This window comes from Ischnura elegans, chromosome 11, assembly GCF_921293095.1.
Source record: "Ischnura elegans chromosome 11, ioIscEleg1.1, whole genome shotgun sequence".
NCBI classification, from domain to species: domain Eukaryota; kingdom Metazoa; phylum Arthropoda; class Insecta; order Odonata; family Coenagrionidae; genus Ischnura; species Ischnura elegans.
This window is the reverse complement of record NC_060256.1, coordinates 47,493,814-47,518,818: the sequence shown is the minus strand read 5'-3', so window position 1 is coordinate 47,518,818 and position 25,005 is coordinate 47,493,814. Positions and strand designations below refer to the sequence as shown.

Genomic DNA, 25,005 nt, shown 5'->3' with positions numbered 1-25,005 from the left:
ACGAATGTATAGATTAGAAATTTTTAGGCAACAAAATCGATGAAAGTGCTATTTAACTATTACGTCTTTGTTAACCAGTGCTGAACGGCGTTCCGGCACCATGACACCTCTGATAACCAATTAAAAACCTTTATCAGAGAAATTAAGAAGTGCATCCAAAAAATGTTTCCGCTGCCATAACTCAGAAACTAAGGAGTTGCGATCCCATGTTTATGGACAAAATATGCGTAAAATTGTCTCCCCTAACATTCCCTGAAGTACAGAATTTTCCTCTTGAAACACCCTGTATACATTTTGATTAACAGTCCTGATTGGGTGATTTCCATTCATCGACACTCGTCGACTCAAGTCGACTTGCGTCGCGGATTTCGTGTTCCATTCTATGTGAGTCGCCGACTGTTGTGACAAGTCAACAAACGGATACGCGCAGTAATTGGAGAGTTATAAACAGTTACCGTGAGTCGACACTAGTCGATGCGTGAGTCGCATGAATTGAAAGCACCCATTACAGTTTGCTTCTCCTCATAAGTCGGATCGCTTTGCCCATCAGCGACGCGAGTGGGGACCACTGTAAACCCATGCAAGTGCGCGGTGGGCGACAACACGGCTGTAGGCAGACTTGTGGATCCTCTTCAGCAACATTCGTGCCTTCGTCCTTGAAAGCCGTTCGCGGAACATCCACTACTACCAACGCCGACTCGTTGTCACGGACGCTATCTTTGTCAACAAAGGTACAGAGCTATTCATAGTGCCTATCTCTGATCTTTAATTTTTTCTGCGCTCCTTCTCGGCCAATGCAAGGTCGGAATCAGCATCGAGTCGATGCTTCTTAGAGGGCGAATCAACTGTGACCGGTTTTCGCCTCCTTGCTGTACTGAAGCTAACGCAGGCAACTTCATTTCCGCGCTAATAATTTCCCGATCCGCCTGACGAGTTCTTTCGGGGACGGATGCAGATACAGCCCATTTCCTACTGATCATCCAGGATTAAGACGGAGAAGCCAGAAAAGAACACGTGCGGGACTTATAATTGACAGGTATGCACCAAGAAATTTGATTTGGGGGGATTTACCGGTATGCCAGTTGCCTACATGGGTAATTTGCCGTCAATTCGCCCGCATCGGTAAAACCATGCAAAATATTAAATCCACCCCCAGTGTAATACAAAGGCAGTAGTAAGTTTAGAAATACTTACGATGTTTTACTTAAACTCCTCTCTCCTTCATATCCCGATACATCTGCAGCGAACGACCAATGCCTACAAAATCAATTCACAGCAAAAACCAACAATAATACGCAATTCGATACCTCCACTGCAAAAACGCCCAACAATCGCCCACCGAAACAACGAATCCGCTCAGCTGCCACTTCCCGGAGCATAAACTCATCTCCTATTAGCTTGGAGGCGAGCGTTTATGCTCGGGACACTGCCAGCTGAGCGGATTCACATTGTTGGGCTACTAGATGAGCGAATTTGATTCGGTGGGCGATTGTTGAGCGTTTTTGCTGTGGAGGTATCGAATTATAACATATATAGATACTAAACATAAACATGTGACTGTCATGACAGCATTTCAAGCACAACTACTACTTCAGTCAAAATATTGGTTGTTATTTAAATTTAAATTTCAATAGTATGAGCATCATGAAGAGAACTGCGTTAGCAAAGAGGGCTTTCATGAACAGGAAGGAGCTTATGAGAGGATCGTTACGTAAGAGCTTAAAGTAAAAATTTGTGAACTTGGAAACTTAATAAGGAGGAACATTCGAGATGTGGGTGTGGAGAAGGTGACATGGACAGAGAGGAGGAGGAACGACGAAGTGCTGGACATGTTGGGTGAGGAGAGGGAGCTTCTATTGATGAGATACGGAGGAGACAAGGTATGGATGGAGCGAGTACTGAGTGGGGAGGGGATTTCGAAAACATCGTTAGAGGGTAGAATGCTGGGTAAACGAGGGAGAGGAAGGAAGAGGAGTTTCAGATAGAATGAAAGCGAGTAGGTTTTATTGTGAATTGAAGAGGGAAGTCTACGAAGGGAGGGGACACTGTCATAATATTTCTGAAATACTCCATTGAAACCTATCTAATTGGGGATAATACTTAGGTAAAATTATTATTCTAAAAGTTGTTTTATATTTGAATATTAACGGTGAGGTACAATTTATTTTTCCTTTACTTATGGGCATAATTATAGTTTTCCTGGAACACTTAACCGATGAGTTAATCGTTTTTATGGTTTAATTTTCCCTGATTAAAGAATTTATAGTGATGCCGCTGGTTGTAATTTTATTCGTAGGCCCAAAAGTAGCTCATGTATTTTGTGATATCAAAATCACCAAAGCCATTTTTGTGAATCCGTTTTGTGTAACGCCACGCCACGCCGAAATTTCCTTTTTTATGATGGTCACCACTCCCAGCCAATTTGGCTGTCTATGGTGAGTTTCTTAAATCGTCATTTCAGGTAAAATTACTCATGGTAGTCACAGTGTGGCAATTAGTAAAGAATAATGGGGAAGGGAAGTGATTGGGCAGAAGGGCAGTTTTTGGGGACTTGTGCGTTTCAACAGGTACAGGAGTATAATCCCAAAGATTAATGAGTGGACTATTTTCTGTCGATGCCAGAGATTTCTCAAAAGTTACTAAGTTAGATTTGGGGTCTGTTAATATTGGGGTAATTTTTAAATCCTTCCGGATATCCTTGTTTCGCAGGAACCATGGAGCCCCAGCTATCTTCCTTACAATCTTATTTTCCGTTGTATGCACTTTTTTAAGGTGGGTTTTTGCCGCCATGAGCCATACTGGCGAAGCGTACGTAAGTAATGGCTTTATCATGGAGTTGTAGTTTTGTGTAACGCTCGGCCAAAATTTAAGTCTTACTTACTACCAATTGTTGTCTGTTTAATAAACATAGCTTACATCTCTAAACAGAAAGGGCTACACGCTTCGCAACACAGCGCTTATTGATAATTTTATTTCAACCCTTAATATGTACAGCTGTGATTAATCCCATCAAACTCGTAAATAATCAGTCCGCGGCTTATTCAATAAATGCCCTAATTAATACCATATGCATAGCATACATTTCCACGAGAGAAATACCACATTAAAATGGTTTTTCGCTCTAATTCAAGTACTGCTACTCCAATAATAAACTCGACCTTCTTATCCAATGGCAGAAGCGTTTCAATTCTTTTCCCGACGGTCGCCATTAATCACTTGGCTCTTATCCTCGTCAATATTCTGAGCTGTGAACGTGAACAGAATTCGAACTAATTACACAATTCTGTGAGAGAATAAATACCACCGGTTCAACTAAATCAGAATGAAAGGTTCAACCAGGGGCGCAGCTAGGAATTAAGGCTGGGGGGGGGGGGGGTTTAGGCGGGACTAGACCTGAGGTGTGGTATACCCGCCAGGATAAACGGGAGGTGCGGGGGCCCTCCCCCAGAATTTTTAAGATAAATGGTTAAAAATGGTGGGTTTTATGGCTTTCTGAGGGATATTTTATTAATCCTTACACTATTCTATAAGTATATTAATCAAATGAAGCAAAATGGATTAGACTTAAAAGTTTCTCTGAGCTCTGCGGGGGGTTTTATCCCCCAAACCCCCCCCCCCTCGCGCCACTGGGTTCAACCACAGCCGTTTTTGGGGGAAGCTTTTGATGATGCACATATGATCATAAAGTGAAATTTAATTTGGCCTTCGGTTCAGTCAGTTATGTCTCTTCTGTGCCTCGAACAGCTGCAACTAATTTTCAGCAAAAATCAAGGCATTTTCTGCCCATATGTATCATAACCCTATACCTACTTAATATCCGAAAGACTACCTTATGTCGCTGGCATGGCAGCAACATGCGAAGTTCAGACGCAGGAAAGATGGATTAGAGGTAATGTGCTGAATACGGACAGTAGCGGTCAAGGCAGATTTGGCCATTGCGCGGAAAACGGACGTCCTTATTTTCCAAGGCAGGTCAAATGCGCTGAGCCGCCCTCCGAGCGCGTAAAACTGACCGCCCTCCCGAAAATTTACCTCGCTGGCAGTAATTTTAGCCTTCAAAACTACGAGACGCAAAAACAATCAAAAAGAATAATTATTTGTATCGCACTCCCGCCAATCGTACGATCAAGTAAGCCTTTCAAACGTGTTTTCGCAGTTAAAAAATTGACGATTTTGATAACTTTGATGAGATAAAAACGGATATCACCGCCTAAAAACATAAAAATAGTAATAATAAATGGTACAATAATATCTGCATCAATTTTCCATTCTATTTTATTCGCTCAACCGGTTCCTACGTTTACACGTCATAATCAAAAGATGTCTCTACAGGACCACTACCGTAAGGATATATCAGATATATGATCGTTGGCCAATACTACCGCTATTACTAAAGCTGTTTCTATCATTACTATCGATAAATTTCCACGAAGTGTACTCGTCAACAATCGATCTAAAAATAGTAATATAGTTTATATTTATAGCTCTTTAAACAATTTGATTATTTTTAAATATCATAGACACAAAACCAATTTTGGAGCTTAAGGCGTGCTTGGGAATGGGTTAGTTAGCGGGATACTTGGCCATCTAGTACTGTTCATTTCCCCACAGAGAGTTCAGTTACTTTACCACATAAGCTGAGTGACAAGCGCAGATTTGAAGTGGACGCTCTTGGCTTCGGTAAGTGATGGATAAAATGCTAATTGGTTTTCACGGACGCAACGTCGCGTGTTGCAGAAACCGAGTTCAAAATACAAAAAGACTATCGCATTCATTATTTATAAATTCCGTTAAAGACTCATTCTGGAACTTCATTCATTGCTTTAAGAAATTAATGAAAAGGTGATAGTTCAGGATTAATTTCGACTAGTTCAAATTAAATTGTTGCCAGAAATATTGTTTTTTCGTAATTTCAACTTATCAGACCAACGGAGCCCCTTATTTCACGTTCAGTTTTGGTTTCAATTTTACATAATCCGTTATACTTTCAATTTTACATACTCCGTACGTTCAAAATTACATGAAAATTACGGCTCACGACGATTGATACAATTAAAAAAATACCATCCACGAATCGCCGCGAAGGACTGTTTACTATTTTTCATTGTCATTACACTGGCGTTCGCTTAAAGTTCATCTCTTCTTTCGTTACGTAACTAAGGTTAAAATAATGAGAAAAGTTGCTAATAATTTACGCCCGCAGATGATGATTATTCATCGAAACTTGGGTCGTTTTATTAAAAAAAGAGGTGGTACAAGTAATAGATATTCATTCAAAAAACCTATAAATTGGGTATACCACGCAGTTAAACATGAGCTAATGAATTGAATTATCATGTCTGACACCGTATTTTAACAGACTAAAAGAGACACCCTAAGAAAAAATAATATGTACCCTAAAAATGTTTCAGAAAATGATTACTAAAGAATGTTCCAACGGTGAATACTAGCCAATTTTTTTTAACGGAATAATACAAAAACATTTCTTCGAAGGCAACGGTGCTAAATGCAGAAAATATCGAGTGACGATCACCACATCCTTTCATTATCTTGAGTGGGAATTCAAAGAATTACGATATGGCTAGTTAACAGTTTTCGCCAGGTGCTCGATTTCTACCTCTTAAAATCTGATACGAGGGTTAAATATGAATATCCTAAAATAATCTTCCCGGAATTCGTATTAATAAGTCAATCAAGAAACATGAAGTTAATAAGAATTTTTTTGGTTGAAGTAATGATGTGAATTATTTGCCACAATAGGGTTAACTGTGACTTTCCCTGTAAATAGTGCTTGCTCCATGATTAAAAATATTGAATTTAGGCCACTGGAAAGATCATAAATCGTAAAAAAAATGTTCAACTGAATTTTTAATTTTTTAGGAAATTCAGATTTTGGCCGACATATTATGAGAAGTTGAAATCGAATATCGGATTAAAAAATGAAATGATGAATCACAAACTATTCGGCAGTCCCTCCAACCCTGACTTGGAAACTGAAATTACGCCTCTCTAGAATACAGTTAACAATAAAAAAAGCAAGTAACAATTAAATCTGAAATAAACTTTCCTAAATATTTTCAAAGTCGCAAGCAAAAATTTTTCTGGGCGGAAATGGGGTGAATTAAAGTTACCAGACTTAGGCTCTTAGTTTTCAGAGCGTATTTTTTCCACTGCATAAGATTGCTTCCGCGAACGCGATGCCATGAAAACATTTTGAGGCTTCGATCGGCCCTTGCGATCTATAAAACATCACTTTAATGAATTCAAAAAACTAGTACCGCCATTAAGACCTTTCTAATGAAATTGGAACGGGAAATAATATCAGGAAATATTACTTGCTGTATTCGTTTTCCCGGGAATAATTTCAGACAAGATTCAAAGCGTCCTCTGCTGGCAACTGCAGCGACTCAAGCAAAAGACAAGCGCAATGCGAATCTACCATCGGGAGGTGTACGAAATTCAAAGCGACGGAGAATCAGAACCTAGTTATCATTTAGTGCTATAGTGGCTTGCATTCAACGTTGTGAAGTTCGTAAGTGTTCAATCCTTCTAACGTGAAAAGTTAAACATACGTCATGCGGTAAACTGCTTTATATTTCATTGGCTGTGCATAAATTTGCTCGGCATACTTTACCAGTGACTTTGAAATTATTCAAAGTCGCTCATGGAAAAAAGCAGCCTTAAAATTATTGAATGAACTTTTGCTGAGAATTTGTGGTTCCAGTTTTAACAAAAATCTGGAGTGAAAAATGAGGATTTTCATTTCTCTAATTGATTTAGTGTCGAGCAGAAACCACGTCAACAACTTGGAGATCTCTTGTCACTACAAGAGTCTCTTTTTAGGACGGGTTGAGAGGGGTTGGGAGAAGGTACAAAGAAATTAATTATTAGCAACTGTTAATAATAAAAGTAGCTGTAACAAATAAAGTTATAAAGCAATTATGTCTTTGGTCAGAATGAGATCAGGGTTCTAAAATTTACTCACTCTTTTTCCAGGAATAAGGATCTCTCAGGATGTGGATGGCACAAATGTAGAGGAATCCAAGCAAGGAAAAATGGCGAAAAATATGAGAGACGTTGTGATTCTTGACGGAGGATTCTCATCTCAGCTCAGCAAGCACACTACGGACAAGGTGGATGGGGATCCCTTGTGGAGTGCACGATTCCTCTCAACCAATCCAAAGGCTGTCGTCAAGACGCATTTAGACTTTGTGAAAGGTGATCTCTTTCTTCAATGATTTTTCACTTATAATATGTATCTGCTAGCAAACTATCCTGGAATTAAAGGTTTTATCAGATAGATTAAATACTAAATTATTAACATTTAGAGGGTTTAAGACGTATGTCCATAAGTTACAACATTAAGCCTCCCACTGTTTAGCACGTTTATCACTGTAGTGTTTTAACATGTATTTCCCGTGATACCATCTGTGTGTTTTTCATGAGTTACTATAGAGATATTATTGATCCATGTCACATAGAAATTTTATTATAATGATGAATTTCACTTTTTTTAAGTAATTCAGCCATAATGATGGTCAGGGCCCATGTCAAAACAATCTCTCCTGGTAACCATTTGGACAATAAATCCCCAGAGACTAAGTTTCTCTGTAGCTGGTCACTACGACCGGTAGATTTGGTGATTGGAAGAGGCAACCGAGAGCTGAGGTCATTAGTGCCTTGACGGAAGGGTAGGTAAGCAAGGGTGGAGAAAAATGTGGCATCCACATTAGCCTGCACTTAACGAAAGGCACCAAGGGGACCACAGCTTGACGTCCCATTTGACTGACAGAGTGTTGCGCTAGAAATGTCCTTGCGTGAAGGTTCCAAAGGAAGAATCCTTTGTTTTGGTTATTTGAAGAAAGGTATTGTTTTGGTGACTCAAGCTTGTTTCGGTCCTCCTTATGCATTTCACAATGTTGTATGACTAGGCAAGGATGTGAGGTGCATTTGGGGGACAGAGATTGGCTGCAAACCGTGCTGGTGCAGGGTTCTCCACCCCTTCTTTTGAACTGTCATCGGACAACTCTCGGCGGCTGGACTGTAGGGTCGGAATGGTAACAATTTATACTTCAATATAATGTATAAAAATTTAGATCAAAGAATGTTTCTTCCATTAGGAGTCATAAAAAATGTTTGACTAATGAGTAGCCTTGTAATAATCTTAAAAATTACCGTGACATGTCATGACTTTCTCTGTCTTCATACCTACTTCTACCTCATCTCTAAACAAGGTTAAATCTTTCCCAGCTGGATCCCAGGTCATCACAACAAACACATTTCAAGCCAGTGTTGGTGGGTTCATGAAGTATCTAGGAGTTACAGAAGAGAATGCTTTGCAGCTGATTGCAGATGGAGTTTCTTATGCTAAAGAAGCCGTCCAAGTGTATCAAAATGAATTAACACCCACAGATAAAGGAAGTAAGTACCATCAACATGGAAAGTAATCATTCATCGAGTAACCATCAAATCTCACTTTGTTGCTATTGGCTCATACTGTGTTACTGTTGGCTGTGTTGTGAAAACAAGTTATTTATATTTTTTTCATCATCAGCAGTGGGTAACAATCAGTGAAGTAGAAAAATTCAACCCAATGAAAGGATTTTCAAATTGAAAACTTGGCATAAAAATTCATTTGTGTCCAATCTTTAGCTGTGATGAGAGATAGTAGTCTCTTATGTTGGCTCCAAGTAACAAATTGTGATGCATCACCTGATGGCTTTAATAAAGAATCGTTTTATTTTGTTTGGAGAATAAGAATGCCTTAGCATGCTCATTTTATCTAGAATTTATAAAACTATTGCTCCATTGATACATGAAATAAATTAACAAAATCCATGTGTGTATTAAAATGTAAATAGTGGGCTTTTTCATGAATTTTATTTTATATTGATTCGAACGTAACTCTAAAAATGGAGTGACCCGCACTTAGATTGCATTTTTAATCCATTGCAAATTAAACCCATTGTAGAGCCATCGATATTTGAGTGTTTAATTAGTTAAATTTTCCTCTAAAAAAAAGTGCCCTTCCATTCGCACAGGGGGTGCAAAAATCTTAATCGCTGGCTCCGTGGGACCTTATGGGGCATGCTTGAGCGACGGCTCTGAGTATCGAGGTGATTATGTCGAGAAGATAAGCGAGAAAGAGTTGGAAAATTGGCACAGGCCAAGGATCAGCACTCTAGTGAAAGCAGGGGTTGACTTACTGGCATTCGAGACGATTCCTGCTATTGAAGAGGCCAGAGTGTTGGTGAGGATGCTAGTCAAAGAGTTTCCAGATCAAAAGGCCTGGCTGTCATTCTCCTCTCAGGTGTGTATGCATCTACTCTAACCAGGCATGCTCTGGACACTGTAATCCCATGCTCAACCAACATACAAAAATATACAACATGGGACACCAGAAAATTTGTAGACATTGTTAGCAGTGGTATAATAGGGCGGTTTCCTATTATTTTTTTATTGCCTGAATCGAAAGATTATTACTCCTGGAGTACGTATTTCACGCTTTTAGATTTTTTAATGATGATATCTATTTTTTGCGATTAAATGAAAAGTGAAAATTTTCAAGCGCGCAAAAAACGCGACGGGTAAGTATGAATGCCGGGAAAACTCCATGCGACGTCGTTCTGGTTCCCGTTGCCGCCCTGTGAGGTGACCTTGAGGCGAGGCTTGAGTGCTGATACGACGCAGGATGCTAGCAAGTAACAGAGTACCCTGCTAGCTGGTAGCGCTTGGCTTAAATAAGGATTATTAATACCTTATCAAACGAAGGAAACTTTCTGACCATAGGCCATTTAAATAGGTGGTTATCAAGAAATGTTTCCCTGAGCTCTGTGCCACATGCATGCATTGGTAATCTCAGACGATGTAAAACTCCTATCTACTCATATAGAAACTAGGTCCCTGTGACGTCACGTGGAGTGGAATCGCATGGGTGCCAATCTGGCCTTTTTCAAATGCGGTTATAATTGACCATTGCCATTCTTCTAAACCAGTATTTTTAAAACCAAATAATTTGTATACATATTATGAATACACTAATGGTGGGTAATGAATCGCAATCATTACCTTTCGTTTTCTTTGATGAAGGAAACTACCTTATTGCCATGAAAAACCAACTGAAAAACTACTATAATGTCAATAATCCTGTTGATGTATAGCCTCTGAAGAGTAAACCCGTGAACTTAGCAGACTTAGATATTAATAACTAATCTCTATCTGAACTGTATTCATGAAGTACTCCGGCAATTTCATTTCCAGGATGGGGAAAGAACAGCACATGGGGATGACTTTCTGTCTGCAGTACAAGAATGTTGGGCCCTTGGCAAAGACCAGCTAGTGGCAATTGGAGTCAACTGTGTTAAGCCTAGTCACGCAACGGCATTATGCAAAAAAGTAAGGACCAGTGATGGGCCAAAAATACCACTAATCGTCTACCCAAACAGTGGAGAAAACTGGGATCATGATAAAGGGTAAGCTAATTGTCCACAAATACTTAAGTTGTGAAATGACTTTGCAGTGGAATAGAAAAGGACTACCGCATTTCTCCGAATATAGTCCCCCTCTGAATATACCCCCCCCCCCCCTAATTTGGACGCTTGAGTTTCGGGAAAAATTTAAGAAAATGGGTTTGAATATAGTTCCCCCCTTTACTTTTACCATAGGCATTTTGGAAAAAAAGGGGGGACTATATTCAGAAAAATATATTATTCCTCATTCCTAGATATTTTGGAACCAGTTGGTATGTTTCTTCCTAAAACAGCATTTCATGAAAATAGAGAACAGGTTAGGGGTACCTATATTTTATTAAATATTGAATATTAAAACCATGCTATTGAATTAACTGCATGAAGTACTTAGACAGCCAAACTTAAATCGTTGTCACTGTCCTTCAAATTGCCACTAAAGCTTAATCTTCGAAGTCCCACATGTAGCTAATGGAGGCTGTGAAGTGGGAGCAAAATCTAGTCATCTTGGAATTGGGTCATTTGTTTGGCTGAGATTAATAAGCCACCCTAATAAGCAGAGCCCTCACCATGCCTAACCTCCTCTGGCATCTTGCCAGGAAATTAACAAACTCACCTGAGAAAGGTGGATGTGTGGGCTGAATCTGCTCTTTTGTTTGGCAATGGTAGGCATGATACAAGGCTCTTACAATGGACATTCTTAGGCACTACATACCAACTTGAAACTGGGAGATCCAGGTTTTAGCTACAAAATGTCATTCATTGATAATATTATGTGTGTGAGGTTCGTCAACATGAGTTCCAGGAGGTAAGGTTTTTTTGCCACACAGCATGTGTCCATGAAATCCTATTGCTCATTGTTACACTACTTTTTTTAATAACATTTTTCATTTGTTAATTCACAGGTGGCTTGACAAACATCTGTGCGAGCCAATGAAAGCTTTTGTTCGGGAATGGATTGACCTAGAAGTCAGCTACATAGGAGGTTGCTGCAGAATTTCAGCAGAAGATATATCCGACATAAAGAAGGAAGTTGAAGATTACCTCATCGAGAAATCTAAAGCAGCAGAAAATGAATAAGATTTTGCTTTATCAACAGTTCCATGGGCGTACCCAGCGAGGAGCAGGAGGGGGCAGCTGCCCCCCCCCCCCCCCCAGAAGCAAAAATTGCAAATGTTTAAGGAAAATGATATTTTTTCAAGCCACTAAGTTTAAAAACTAATAAAGAGCTGTTACAGTTTCCTTAAAATGTTGATTTCATTCACCTTTTCCATGCTTAAATCTTACCTAAAACTTGAACAACCATGGGTTGTCCCTTCCTCCCCCTCCCCCCCCCCCGTTTTGATTTGATCTTGGGTATCCAATTCATACATAAATAGAGATTTTTATAAGTGCACTCAAAGGAGCTGTCTTATCGAAATTAATAAATATACTTTGAACCCAGTATCATTCCAAGCCCCTGCCCAATCCAAAACCTACCAACACTGTTTCCACTCGTACGACCCATTGGCGGATACAGATGGGGGGTGCAGTGGGCGCATGCCCCCCTTGCAGGCCCACCCGAATTGCCAAACATTGCAGATTTAACTATAAATTTTTTACAAGATGGTATTGTCTTGTATATGTGTGTAATAAATTCAACTAAAATTGCATTATTTTTTATTAGGATAAAATTAAAGGTAACTCAAGATATCTTTTACACCCCCCCTCAAGTTTTTCCGCTCCTGGTACGACCTACTTTTCTGGCTTACAAAAGATTAAACAAATCAACGAGGACCTTTTTCCTATTCTTTACGAGTAATCCAACTACTGCTAAAATCTTCCCCTGCAGTCCTAAATTTACCTAAAAATGCCTACCAAATATTTCTATCATATTCAAATCCACCTTTGATTTAATCTAAACTGACTTCCAAATCCCCTCCCACAACCTACAACCATCCGAGATGTAAAACCTGATTAATTCTTGGTACCAAACCAATCACGAAAATTTTTTGCAGGAGTCCCTTTTTCACAATGCCATCTCTTTCCTGCACTTCTAGATCCTCATTCTATGTCCACGCAATTTTTCCAAAATTCACGTGATAAATTCATACTAATTCATGTCTTTATACGCCTATGATGTTTGTGTGTAATAGCCTAATAGGCAGCTCATGCAAGGAGCAGCTAGCAGCCGTCCAAATCCATCAAATAGGCCAAAACCTCAAAAACGATTTTTCTTTTGAGCTAGGAAGTTGAAACTTCGTGCATATATTTTAAAATAAATTGTGCATGACTTACCAGATTATTTATTTCCTGTGCCTTCACGTTAACAATATATTTGACGTCAAATTTGAAAAAACTTAGCGTAAACTGACCAACCTCGATTTTTTCTGAAAATAGCCAACTTTATCCTCGTGCAGTGGTTTCATGAATAAATTTATTGACAAAACTGTTATACCATCCTAATGAGCACTTATTTTTCTTCCATTTGGCGGGTTTTCAAAGATTTTAGAAGAGTTCTCTTATATCCCACTCTTCTTAGCACTGTTAGCTAATTAGTTAGCTCACCTAGTAAAATAGTGTGTGCCGGCCCCAAGGCTCAATATGGTCTATACCAGAGCGGGAGATGACATCCAAACAATTGCCAATCAATACAGTACATTAATGTGGGGTCCAATTACCAAAATTTTAACATTTCGATTTTTTTCTGTTCATGGAATCCAAATGGAAGCTACTGTGGAAATTCGTATTTTTAATGGTCACATGAAAAATTGTGAAGTTTCGCAAATCATTATGTAATAGATATATATCTCCACTATAAAGCCTCTTAATAAATATGTACATATATATATTCATGTTATTCAATTTTATTTAAAAAATAGACTTTGCCAATCACAGTAAAATACAGATACATTTACAAAACATATAACCTGAAAACTGAGAACAGCTTCATAGCCCTTTAAAACAAGGGTTTATTTTGATAATATAGTATTTGTGACCTCTACACTCGTAAGTCACTCTTATATCACAATGAGAACAAAACGCTCCACTGATTAATACTTAACACCTATCTAAAACCTCAGTAGAGTGCATTATGCTGAAACTTTTTTTTCAACGCAACCATGGTGAAAAGAATGCAAAACTGAAAAGCAATGGCATAAACACTGGATGGATTATCTGGATTGGAAAAATTAATTATCACCAAGGGCAATGATTACCTCCATGAAATCATATCCTACAGTGCTGTCATATTTTATCATAAATGAAGAATCAAATCAAATTGTTCAACAGAAATTGATACCTTCTGTAAATCATTATTTTCCTTCTCACTTATAATCAAGGATTATATTGCCACTAGTATATAAATTCAAACAAAACTTACACAGCAGTATAAATACATGTACCATGTCAACTAGCTCAAAAAAAAAATATAATTAAGGAGGAGCAGAGCCAGAGTCACAACACACAAATATTGACTTCACAATTTACATCACCCTCACTTTTACATGGAAAACTGTTCACAGTGATGCAAAAAATATAATGTGTAGCTATTTGGGAGGAATATTCCTGCCTGGTGGAAACTGAGCGCTAGGAGAAAAATTCTTGCACATTAATTACATTCAAGTTATTTCAAAAAGGTAAATTGCGCAATGAACTGACTACTCCACCTAAGGTAATTAAGCAGAGTTATAAAATATACACTTAAACAATCTTCTACTTCCAATCACTATGACAAAGTCTGCTTTTACATTATTAAATGTCAATTTGTAGAATTAATCATCAGCAAAAACTGATGATATAGATCCACAGTGTATATTGAATATGTGTTGTGAATCTATCAATCAATTAGTGTATTTTAAACACCAATTGAGTTTTTCCAGGATATTTATCATAACGCACAGAAATTTGCTCACAAAAAAGCTACAATATAAAATTGGCATTTCAGTCAATCTACTTTCTGAGAATGATGAAAGAAAAAAAAATGTTAAGTTATTTTCAGGTACAGATTCAGACTTCATCCATATAAGATATTACACCATCATAAGATGATTGGTCAAATGACTAAAAATAGCCAAAAAATGAGGCTTCTGAAATTAACCCATATGGTAGCACCATGAAAGAGTTTATCCCCATGGGCATGACTGCAGAAAAATTGAAATAACCAACAAAAAGTTTATAATCGAAGTCAGAAGGTGAGAGAAATGATAGCACGGTTCAGGAATAGCAACACTTAAGGGGATCAGAAAGACGTAAGGACCCTTAGCATTCATTTACGAGGTCTTCCTCCAAGTCTTTATGTCGAGTTGACTCTAAATGAAGACGAAGTTCCAATGTTGATAGCAAGAGCACATTGCATAAATTACAAGTGACTTCCCGGAAAGGACCATTTCTGAAAAGTAAACAAAAGTAAAATACAAACGCATTCTTCTGAATCACGCAAAACTTTCTCATTTCAATTGTAGGATACATACTTTTAAATATGCACATTTCATCATACAAATGAACAAGAACATACCGTATATGTCTGAATATAGTCCCCCATCTTTTTCCAAAAATGCCTTTGGTTAAAGTAAAGGGGGGGACTATATTCAAAAGCATTTTTTTTAACTTTTCCCGAAACTGAAGACTCAAAATTGGGGGGGGGAGGGCTATATTCAGAGGGGGACTATATTTGGAGAAATACGGTACATGGATGCACACAAATTACAATAAAATTAATTGCATGGAACAAAATAAAAATCAAGAAAAATATGTATTTAATTCTACCTTATTAAATGAATAGATTTAGCAAAGTTGTGCCTGAACCTAGCCCAAATACAATCCCCTTCATTAAAAAAAATTATGGTTATTTAAAAATGAGTGCATATTCATAAGCACCAACAACCAAGTTGCCATAATTTTGCTTTCACTTGATGACAAAAGACAATGATCTCTCACAACAATTCACATACTACCTTCAACTGAAGAGACATCTAGCAGTCACAGTTGAGCTGAAAAAAATGAGCATCAAATTTCCAATAGCACCCATCGCACATAGTCATTCATTGGGAAAATAAGAACAAAATGCCCCACTTATTAATACTATATATGCATCTAAAACCTCAACAGAGTAACTTTTGCGGAAACTTATTTCCCCACACATCCATTGTGAAAAAAAGACAAATCTTAGAAAAAGGTAGACACACTGGATGGATTCAAGGGCATACCCAGCGAGGGGCAGCTGCCCCCCTTATAAGCAAAAGTAAATTTAGATTAAAACGAAAGTGTTTTTTTTATACCCAAGAAAAGCGATATGAGTACATATAAACCATGTAATAATAATAAAAATATTTTTTGAGCAAATACTGTACACTTTTTATTATTTATGCAGTTATTCTGTTATTTAAGAGTGCTTCCCGGACTCAATGAGAGCTTTCTTCCCCAGTTCCCGATCTTTTTAGCGGTGATAACATGGTTGTACTTGTATTATTAATGCTCCATGTAAGGCCTGGTTTCGAAAACCACACATCCGTGGCTGTGTGATCACCGATACAGAAAAGTTGTTGGCACGAATGCTTCAAAACCACTGCTCAATGTCGGAAACTACACTGTCAGGCACGACTACTGCGCCACATGTATCTATCAAGGAGCACGGTTGCGCACTGCAAGGCTTGGAAAACAGGAACACGGTGCTCCCATGAATACAGCTAGTGCGTGATCGCTTCATTTTTATGAAGGGGTTTCTAACGGAAATAATAAGCACGGTGTATCCTAGCACTAATGCCGTAATACCCATGATTTTGCATCTGATTGTAAAAAAATTAAGACCGCGGAAAAAATTGAGCGTGAGTGAAAATCATGTATGGATAATCTGCAACCTGGATAAACCACAGCCGGATAATCAGGAGTCTGCTGTAATTAGAAAAAAAAACTACGGTTACAGATATATCTTTTGGTTTCCTTAACCTTTTCTGTGTTACAACTTGAACGACCACGGTTTGTCCCCCTCTAGATTTGGTCCTGGGAATGCCCTTGAATGGATTATTGTTGGATTTAGTTCATTAATTAACAGTTCATTGCCCATCCTCATAAGGTAAACTCAAAATCAAGTTAACTTCATTGGTGCTTTCAAAAATGCCACAAGTAAACCCATTGAAAAAATAACCTACTTACAAACATCCGATTTTCAGCGGTACGAACATTTTAAAAAAGTGCGAGTTCATCTACAGCACTCGGCGCTGATGAAAATTATAATGCAATGCTGCATGTTCCAGGATAACTACACTTTCCGATGCCCTGATTAGGTTTTTTTTCCCCACTTAGGAATAATTTATTAATAATTTAATAACACTTAGGAAAAAGGTCTCCGAATGCATCTTGTTCATATGTCGAGGAATTACTGTAATTTTCATGCTCAAGGATAAAAAGTATCTCATCAAAGTACTCCATGAAAAACTCACAATTTAGCCATTGCTCGAAGCTCTTTAATGTGTTCAAGCTGCACTTTAACCAATGGATCAGGCTCAGAGCGAATTTCCAGGTTGATACCCCAATGCAGCCGGAATGTTGACCTGTCAGCAATAGGAGTTGGCCCGGGATCAATAAGGTGCTCCGGGTCAATGAGGCCCCATCTCAAGAATTTCGTATTCATTTGCAATTCCTGCGACCTCCGTTTTCGGGCAAGAATCCTGCAAAAGAAAATAATTCATTTACAATGCGTATTTCTTCAAGATAAGCAACATTAGCATAATGATTTAACTGGTTACATTCTAAAGACCTAAAGTAAAAATATTAGCAATATATTGAAATTCAGCAGTATCTTAGGCTTTCAGGTACAGCTTGCATATTATGCTTCGTCAAGCAATCCTTTGTCGGCATTACAGGGCATTTTTTGATGCACCTTGTGATGGGTGTAAAAGCTCGCTCGATAAAGAGATATACCCAGCTGGCTCCAAAAACATTACAAAAGCCTATGTTTCAGGAAATTCAGCATTTAAAGAAAAATTATCTTTACAGCAATGCCTATAAAAAAAATTAATGTACACTCAACATCATATATCATTCTCATGCAGAACTAACAGCAAACTGCGCATCCAAGGTATTGATATCGAGTAGTTACCTACCCACATTGATGATTTTCCCACAGTTTACTTCTTAATAAAATATCATGTTATTTTTCAAGCACATATGTCATCTTTCATGATTTAAGGTAAGAGCTAACAAAACACAGATGAAAAGCACATGAAAAGAAATACCGTATTTGACAGCATATAAGACACCCTGGCATACAAGACACACCCCTATTTAGAAGGCCACACACAAGGAAAAAAGTTTCAACAGTCTGCGCAATAGCGCGGCACCACAATAACTTGAAATGTGGTATCTTTTAATGCTCACGTTTCATAAAAGTCAAATAAACAATCATTGAATGCAATTACCAAACATATTTTTATTAAGAAAAATTAGCAAAGCTGTTTTGAACATGATATGTAAATTTCAATAATGAATAAATGAATGAACGGCAGGCAATCAAACATAATACAAAATTAAGCAGAAACAACAAAAATCACAGTCCCGTGTCTACATTTTTGAATTTTTCACAAGACAAAAAATAAATCAGAATTGAAAATAAAATTTCCTTTAAATTGACGTATTATTCATTATTATGGCATGCACTGAAGCCCAGATATAAATTTGCTAAGTACAGCGGCACATCATTTTGATGCCGACAGTAAAAAAAAGGTAAAAAAAATTTAGGTAAAAAAAGTTACAATGTCATCCTATGATAGGCAAAAATCACAGGTTAAGGATGTTACCAAGACCCTCTTCTTATTCACAAAACAATGCATGGAAATTTTCAGCCCACCTCATTCCTTTTCAACACACACCTCTTTACAATTCTTGATAGCCCATCAAGTATCTCCAAAGCACATACTTTAGACTACTTAGTCTTAACAGTATAGATTGCAAAAAAATTTGAAAGGTGGTATCAGCAGTTTGCCAGCATATTTTTATCATTTAAAATTCCACAGGGAAGAACTGATTATATGCTACATACGTTCAATATAGCCATATTTCATAGCATACTATGCCAATGATATCACGCCTTCATGACAAAAGGACATGGGATGGATAGATCATACTCACTTGTACAGAAAACCTCGCACCTTCTCTTGGTACATTCTAATAGCATTAGGCCCATGATCAGGCTGTTCTTCTTCAAAAGTAGTGTAAAGAGCATAGTTCATCCAGTACCTCAGATTGTTAATCTAGAAAAAGAGGAAGGTAAATTAACTGAATTAATTATATATTATTTTTGGGCACTACTTCCCAGCTTGAAAAACATCCTATATATACAACATGTTTCAAAATGAATAGCAGGGTTTTCACGCTTTATAATATTCATCACACTTAACTTACAGCTATGAATAAAACATTAAAAGAGCAACTCAAACAGTTTTGTTTGTTGGCAAGAATGCACAGGTGCATCTAATGGTTTCACCACCATCTTCTAGAAAGCACTCGCAGCAAAGATGGCAACTAGTGAACAGTTTCTTTTTGGGGGATTTTACAGTATGCAAAGATGGAATCTGGAGTTACTGTGAAATGTGCGTTCTGTATTACGTTTGGTTGTGATCCCTCAGGTGATAATGACATCCTGGCCTCCACTACCACCTGACTTTTCCAAATTAAAAAGAATTGAAGCAGCTGTTGCAACAGTAACTCAAGAGACACTAATCAACTTTAGGGAAGTACTCGCATATCTTTTGACTTGTGCCATGAGACAAAAGGTGCTCACATCGAAAACTTGTAAGCTATTACGTTAAACTGTTTGAGTTGCTCTTTCAATGACACATGATTGATAGTGCAGTAAGTTTAGTTGAATAAATATTAGACAGCATTAAAATCGTGCTTTTCATTTTAAAACACCCCATATTCCAAGAGAATCAGTACAGTAGAACTTCTTTAGTACGTATCCAAAGGGACCACAAAAAATGAACGTGCTATCCAGGAAAACTTGCTAACCATGCAAGTAGATAATAGCAATCGGGGTAATTGCACTCAATGGAAAGTTGTCAGACGTAGTCTACTTTCTATTTCTTCTGCTAAGATGAAGTATATTTGCGTTAAGCTTCAAGGGGAAATCCAAAGCATCATCTGCTCCCACGACACTTGTCAAGTAATGAGACACGTACCCCTTGCATTGAGAAATCCATTTAGATGCATCACGGTCTTAGAAAGAGAGGTGTGAGATGAAAGTAAGAGGGTTAATGGCAGGTAAAAGTAAAATAACTAATGAATTCAACGGTTTAAACACTCTCAGAACATACTACGAAACGAGTTGCGTGTAATCGAAATGCGTCATGGAAAGTAATTGAGCTTACTATCCAGGAAAGCGCCACCATTAACCAAATAGTTTAACCTGTATTTTCTTCGGATGGCACCAGGACAATGAGAAATCGCCATGTTAAGGAGGAAAACATGCTAAGGAGGAACGTACTAACCAAGTTCCACTGAGTACACACATGTGCAGCATCCAAAAAGTAAGAAAATCCAGGCCAAATAAATTCATGAATCCACATTGGATGCCTTTCACTCTAAGTCACCATAAAATGACGAAAAACATACACAACCCAACATTTAGGGCAATAAAGAGGATAAACAACACTATCTGAAATAAAAGCCACAAGATGAACTTGCATTATTTAATTTTATATTGAATGAATAAGAATCTAATTTAGGTGACGGCAGTCATATATTATTATCAATAGAAGAAGGTAAAATGTCTTTTCACTTCTTGTAAAATGGGGGTCTTCAGTGGTAATAACTGCAAATCTTCACCAATGTCATTAGAATAGAATATCATGACAAAGGTTAAAACATTTGAATAAGTTTTTGCAATGCTGGTACTTTTTCCTTAAAAAAGACTTGTAGGACTTATAGCCAAAATCACACGAAATAATGAAAACTCAATCTGCGCTAAAATTATGGGTGAGGACAACACCAGTTCTTTATCTTTTCTTTGCTGGGGAGAAAGTGGTTTTTATCCTTTCCTAAGGCTTTGCTTGACATGACAAAGGGCAATACACAAGTGTGACCAAACCAAACAAAAAATTATAGTCAATATGTTTGATATAATTTCAAGAAACCTACTAACATTTACAATGTCTTCCAGCAAAATCTCCGAATCAAAAGTTATCTCCATGTCATGATCTGGGAAGATGGGTTGGTTGGTGGCTGGATCAGCACCCAGACCACACAGCACTCCAGTCAGCTTGGTTCGTTCAGGGTTTGTCCTGATGAAGGAAAGTCCAAACAACTATCATTCAATTTAGACCATTAAAATGTGAATTTCACAGCAACATTTTCTGGTAAAACTAAATTTTGCTCTCTGAAATAATCCACTTAGGAAAGGAAAGCATTTTACTTTATAAAAGTAAATGTGCAAAAAAGAAAAGTCAGTCCTGCATTGGGTTTTATTTGATCATACTACGAGGCGTGTTTTTAAAGTAAGTACCGCTTTGACATAAAAAAACAACAAGTAAATTTTTTTCAAAAATAATTTATTCACTTGAAAGGCCATACTTTACTCTACTTTTCTACATAATTCCCATTACTATTGAGGCATTTATCGTATCTTGGGACCAGCTTTTGTACGCCATCAACAAAGAAGCTTGCTGCCTGATTAGACAACCACTGCTTCACGGTCGTTTTCACTTCGTCATCATCGGAATGGCGCTGACCCGCCAGATGCTTCTTCAAGTGCATAAACAACTGGTAGTCGCTCGGTGATAAGGTCTTGTGTTCGATTTGCTGTGTGTGGACGGGCATTATCGTGGAGCAAAACGACCCCTGCACTCAGCATGCCACGCCTTTTGTTTTGAATAGCGCGGCGCAGTTTTTGTTAAGTTACACAGTACGCTGTTGCATTGATTGTATCGCCGTAAGTCAAAAAATCGACCAGCAACACACCCTTAATGGCGGGACAGCGCCATTCCGATGATGACGAAGTGCGAAACGACCGTGAAGCAGTGGTTGTCTAATCAGGCGGCAAGCTTCTTTGACGATGGCATACAAAAGCTGGTCCCAAGATACGATATATGCCTCAATAGTAATGGGAATTATGTAGAAAAGTAGAGTAAAGTATGGCCTTTCAAGTGAATAAATTATTTTTGAAAAAAATTTACTTGTTTTTTTATGTCAAAACAGTACTTACTTTAAAAACATACCTCGTATTATCAAAATAGCCCCTGATACCCTTCTGCCACAAGTATTGGCGTAATTGTAAGTGCAATTCAAGATTCAAGCAAATTACAATGAAATTCCTTCAATAACATTCAGATAGTAAATGCAATGGCAAGGTTCCACAGATTTATAAATGGTGACCAGTTATGATGTATTGCATTATCTTTAGGCCTAATGAAGATTCATTACTGCATTACTGAACTATTACTAGTCAACAAATAAAAAGCTGTACGTAAAAGAGTCTGGTATTCCTGGCTCCAACATATAACTAATAACTATCCTTTTATATCCTAGTCATAAATCAAAACAGAGAGCTTCATTGCATTTAGGGATCAATAGCTGTTGCATTATCATTAAGCTAAAATTTTGCAATTTTAGGGTTAATAATATGAAAGTTTTATTCTTGCGGAAAGGACAAAAGTAAAAAGTTTTATCAAAATCTGGTTATGAATAAAAAAATCTTGAAGTGAAATTAGCACAGTGTCATTAGTCAGTCCAGAGTGTTAAGTTCAACTTAAACCAATGGCTACACTGTCTGAATTGGAATTTAACTCTTATAAATTACATATATTGGGCAGGTAACCCTTCACATTGTTTGATTCATACCACCTTGTTATTTTAAACCTAATCACCCAGCTTAAGTTAGTTAATGCCTTATGTTTCACTAAAATCATGCAATTTCTCAGGCTAAGTTTTGGGATATGTATTGGGAGTCAGTTCTGGTCCAGGCATATGATTTTTCACCAAATATTTCAGAAGTTAATTGAAAGCGTGCCATAACCACTGAGTCAGGGTCCACACCAAATTTCCATCTTCAATTTCCCCGATTATTTGCTTATTTCCAGTTGAATTAAAAAAAAACTTTTTGACTTTATTTCACTAGCACAAAGCAGTTGTATATAGGGATTGTATGGCAAAAATGTAGCAAGGAATACATATTGTGAAATAAATTTAAGTACATATCAGATCTAATAGATAGCAGATATAATAGCATAGAAAACCTTAATAAGAAGACGGAACAACCTTGTAGGCCACGAACAAAATATATGGAACAAGTAAAGAGAGATGTGAAAGAGAAGAAATACGTAGGTGTGAAAAGATTAGCTGATAGGAGAATAGAATGGAGAGCTGCGTCAAACCAATCCTAGGATTGTTGACCAGTGATGGTGATGAGCAGATATAAAGTCAAATAGCACCTAGTCCACTCTACCCCGTGCCGAACAGCCAAGGACAGCAACAAAATGCCCATATCGTCATTCCAACACAGCAAGGCTATGAGGATTTAACCATAATTTTCATCTTTTTGCTGTGCCTGTGCCATTTTTCCTGACCTTTGCATAATTCCTTGACTTCTAGTCCTAATTTTCATTTCTCTAATTTCCCTGTACTGTGTGAACCCTGAAAGACTTAGAAGACTGAGACTACAAAGCTAAGTTTTCCTCACAAACCTTAATTCTGCAACTGGGCAGAATATGAGGGCAAGTAATGCAGGCAAACCATGAATGTTTGGCATCAGGGTCGTGTGTCGTAAGGTAAGACGACTCCCCTCTGGATTCTGTCCAACACTGGCACACACCAAAACTCTGAAAATAGAAGATATTGAAGTATTAAATCTGCAGGAACTTCAATTAATGCATCTATGACAATCTTTAACTGTACACATTCTTAAGCCAATAAGAAAAAGACAAGAAATTTTAATTACATAACTTTTAGCCATTAAATAGATAGTTATGAAAAATCCACAAAGAAAAAATCATTCGCCCGGTCAAGGGGAATGATTTTTCTCTCTGTGGATTTTTAACGCAATTTGTGCATTGCGGGTGACTCCGTAAAGTTATCACCTTGGCTAGTACCAGTATATGTACTTAAATTAGTTTTTGAATAGTTATTATGTAGTTTAGTTTAAGTTGATTATTAAATTAGCATGAGAGTCTTTTCTTGATTAGATATTGGTGTAACTATTAATAACTTAAATAAAAGAACTAATGCCTAGGATTCGTCATCACTACATGATAAGGCCGCAAAGGTTAATTACTGGTGAAATACGTTAATTTCTGCATCCTATAAAACTTTTTTTTATATGAAAATTTAATCAAATAACTTTTATATTTCTTTAAATTTTTTCAACGAAATTTAATTAACAAATTTTAAAACTATATTTAAAACATTTCATAATAATTCACAAATCAGAAAGAAGGAAAAATATACAAAACAAACCTGTCATGTGGATCGTGGGGTTCAGAGTCCAAAAGAACCGAGTTCACAGAATTCCATTCAATAATAACTTCCTTTGACATTCCTGCTTTGACAAGATGGAACACTTTCATTTCCAGAGGGCTGAAAGGACCACGTAGTGTTTCCTGTAAGTAATTACAGGAAATCAAATTAATTTCATAATTGAAGTAAATACACAATGCATTATAAAAATGACCACACAACTTGATTTTCGACATTATGCTTTACGTTGCTGCCAAAGAATGTACCATATTCTTCCAGTATTGCCCTATGAATAATAACAACCCTGTTTTTTCTAATGGAGGTGTTCACATGGGACACACATAAATAAAATTCTATGATACATTTGTAATTCTTGGCTATGAGAAAATTGTTAGGAATTTTCATAGATTAACAAAATAAATTGCTAGCCTCAGAGGCCCTGGGGTTAAGTCCCTGCCTGCCCAATTGCCAAGGACCACTACAGCTCTATTTGTGTGGTATGTGAATAAATAAATATGGATGAAAATCCACCTCCACAATGTTATAGCTACCAAAGAGTAATCACTAGAGATGGGCCGAATAGCATTTTTATCGAATACAGCAACTTAATTATTAAAGAATTGAACCAATCAAATGTGCAAACCTTCATGTAAGACCCAACCATTGTCAATGGATTAAAATTGAATCACGGACAATCTGTGTATTTGAAATTCGAATAATTGATAACTTTCCGTCATCGAATATCAAATAGAGTAAAAAGCTCATTATTCGAGGTATTCAGTGATTCGACTACTTGGACGTCCCATCCCTAGTAATTACCAAATTCTTAAGGCCGATGCTCTAAAAACTACTCACTGATTGAGCCTTCTATATCTCTTAGCCACTAAATCCACCAAATGATGCATTGAAAAAAAAATACAGAAAAAACAAAAGAGGATATTAAACAAAAAATTATTTAATTAGACATGTACTGATCCTTTGATAAAATCTAACCTACCTTAAACCCTAGACATTTCTTACTCCCAAATTCCAGTATATTTGACATTTTGCTTCTCAAAGAATACAAGTGCATGACTACACAATGATCAAGAACCAGGGTTTCCCCTCTCACTAAATT

The 25,005-nt window shown here is 37.4% G+C and overlaps 2 protein-coding genes across 4 annotated transcripts in view; one reads left to right on the top strand and one right to left on the bottom strand.

The window, feature by feature from the left end:
* Window positions 1–646: 646 nt before the first annotated feature.
* LOC124168328 (homocysteine S-methyltransferase YbgG-like) lies at window positions 647–11,611 on the top strand. Of its 3 annotated transcripts, XM_046546500.1 has the most exons (7): window positions 6,413–6,532; window positions 6,781–6,869; window positions 6,997–7,218; window positions 8,251–8,421; window positions 9,042–9,310; window positions 10,261–10,472; window positions 11,372–11,611. In XM_046546500.1, exons 3-7 carry the CDS (start codon window positions 7,056–7,058, stop codon window positions 11,544–11,546), a joined length of 990 nt encoding a protein of 329 aa, XP_046402456.1. In that variant the 5' UTR covers window positions 6,413–6,532; window positions 6,781–6,869; window positions 6,997–7,055; the 3' UTR covers window positions 11,547–11,611. The 3 variants fall into 3 exon arrangements, with proteins under 3 accessions (XP_046402455.1, XP_046402456.1, XP_046402458.1); XM_046546499.1 differs by lacking the exons at window positions 6,413–6,532; window positions 6,781–6,869 and adding an exon at window positions 647–1,036; XM_046546502.1 differs by lacking the exon at window positions 6,781–6,869.
* A 1,685-nt stretch (window positions 11,612–13,296) lies between these two features.
* LOC124168520 (probable ATP-dependent RNA helicase spindle-E) overlaps window positions 13,297–25,005 on the bottom strand; it is a 49,289-nt gene continuing 37,580 nt past the window's right edge. The window contains exons 20-25 of the mRNA XM_046546847.1: window positions 23,889–24,031; window positions 23,120–23,254; window positions 20,584–20,722; window positions 18,573–18,694; window positions 16,886–17,113; window positions 13,297–14,835 (exon numbers count right to left, since the gene is read on the bottom strand). Of these exons, the coding sequence (XP_046402803.1) occupies window positions 14,706–14,835; window positions 16,886–17,113; window positions 18,573–18,694; window positions 20,584–20,722; window positions 23,120–23,254; window positions 23,889–24,031 (897 nt within the window). The 3' untranslated portion in view covers window positions 13,297–14,705. The remainder of the gene's footprint in view (window positions 14,836–16,885; window positions 17,114–18,572; window positions 18,695–20,583; window positions 20,723–23,119; window positions 23,255–23,888; window positions 24,032–25,005) is intronic.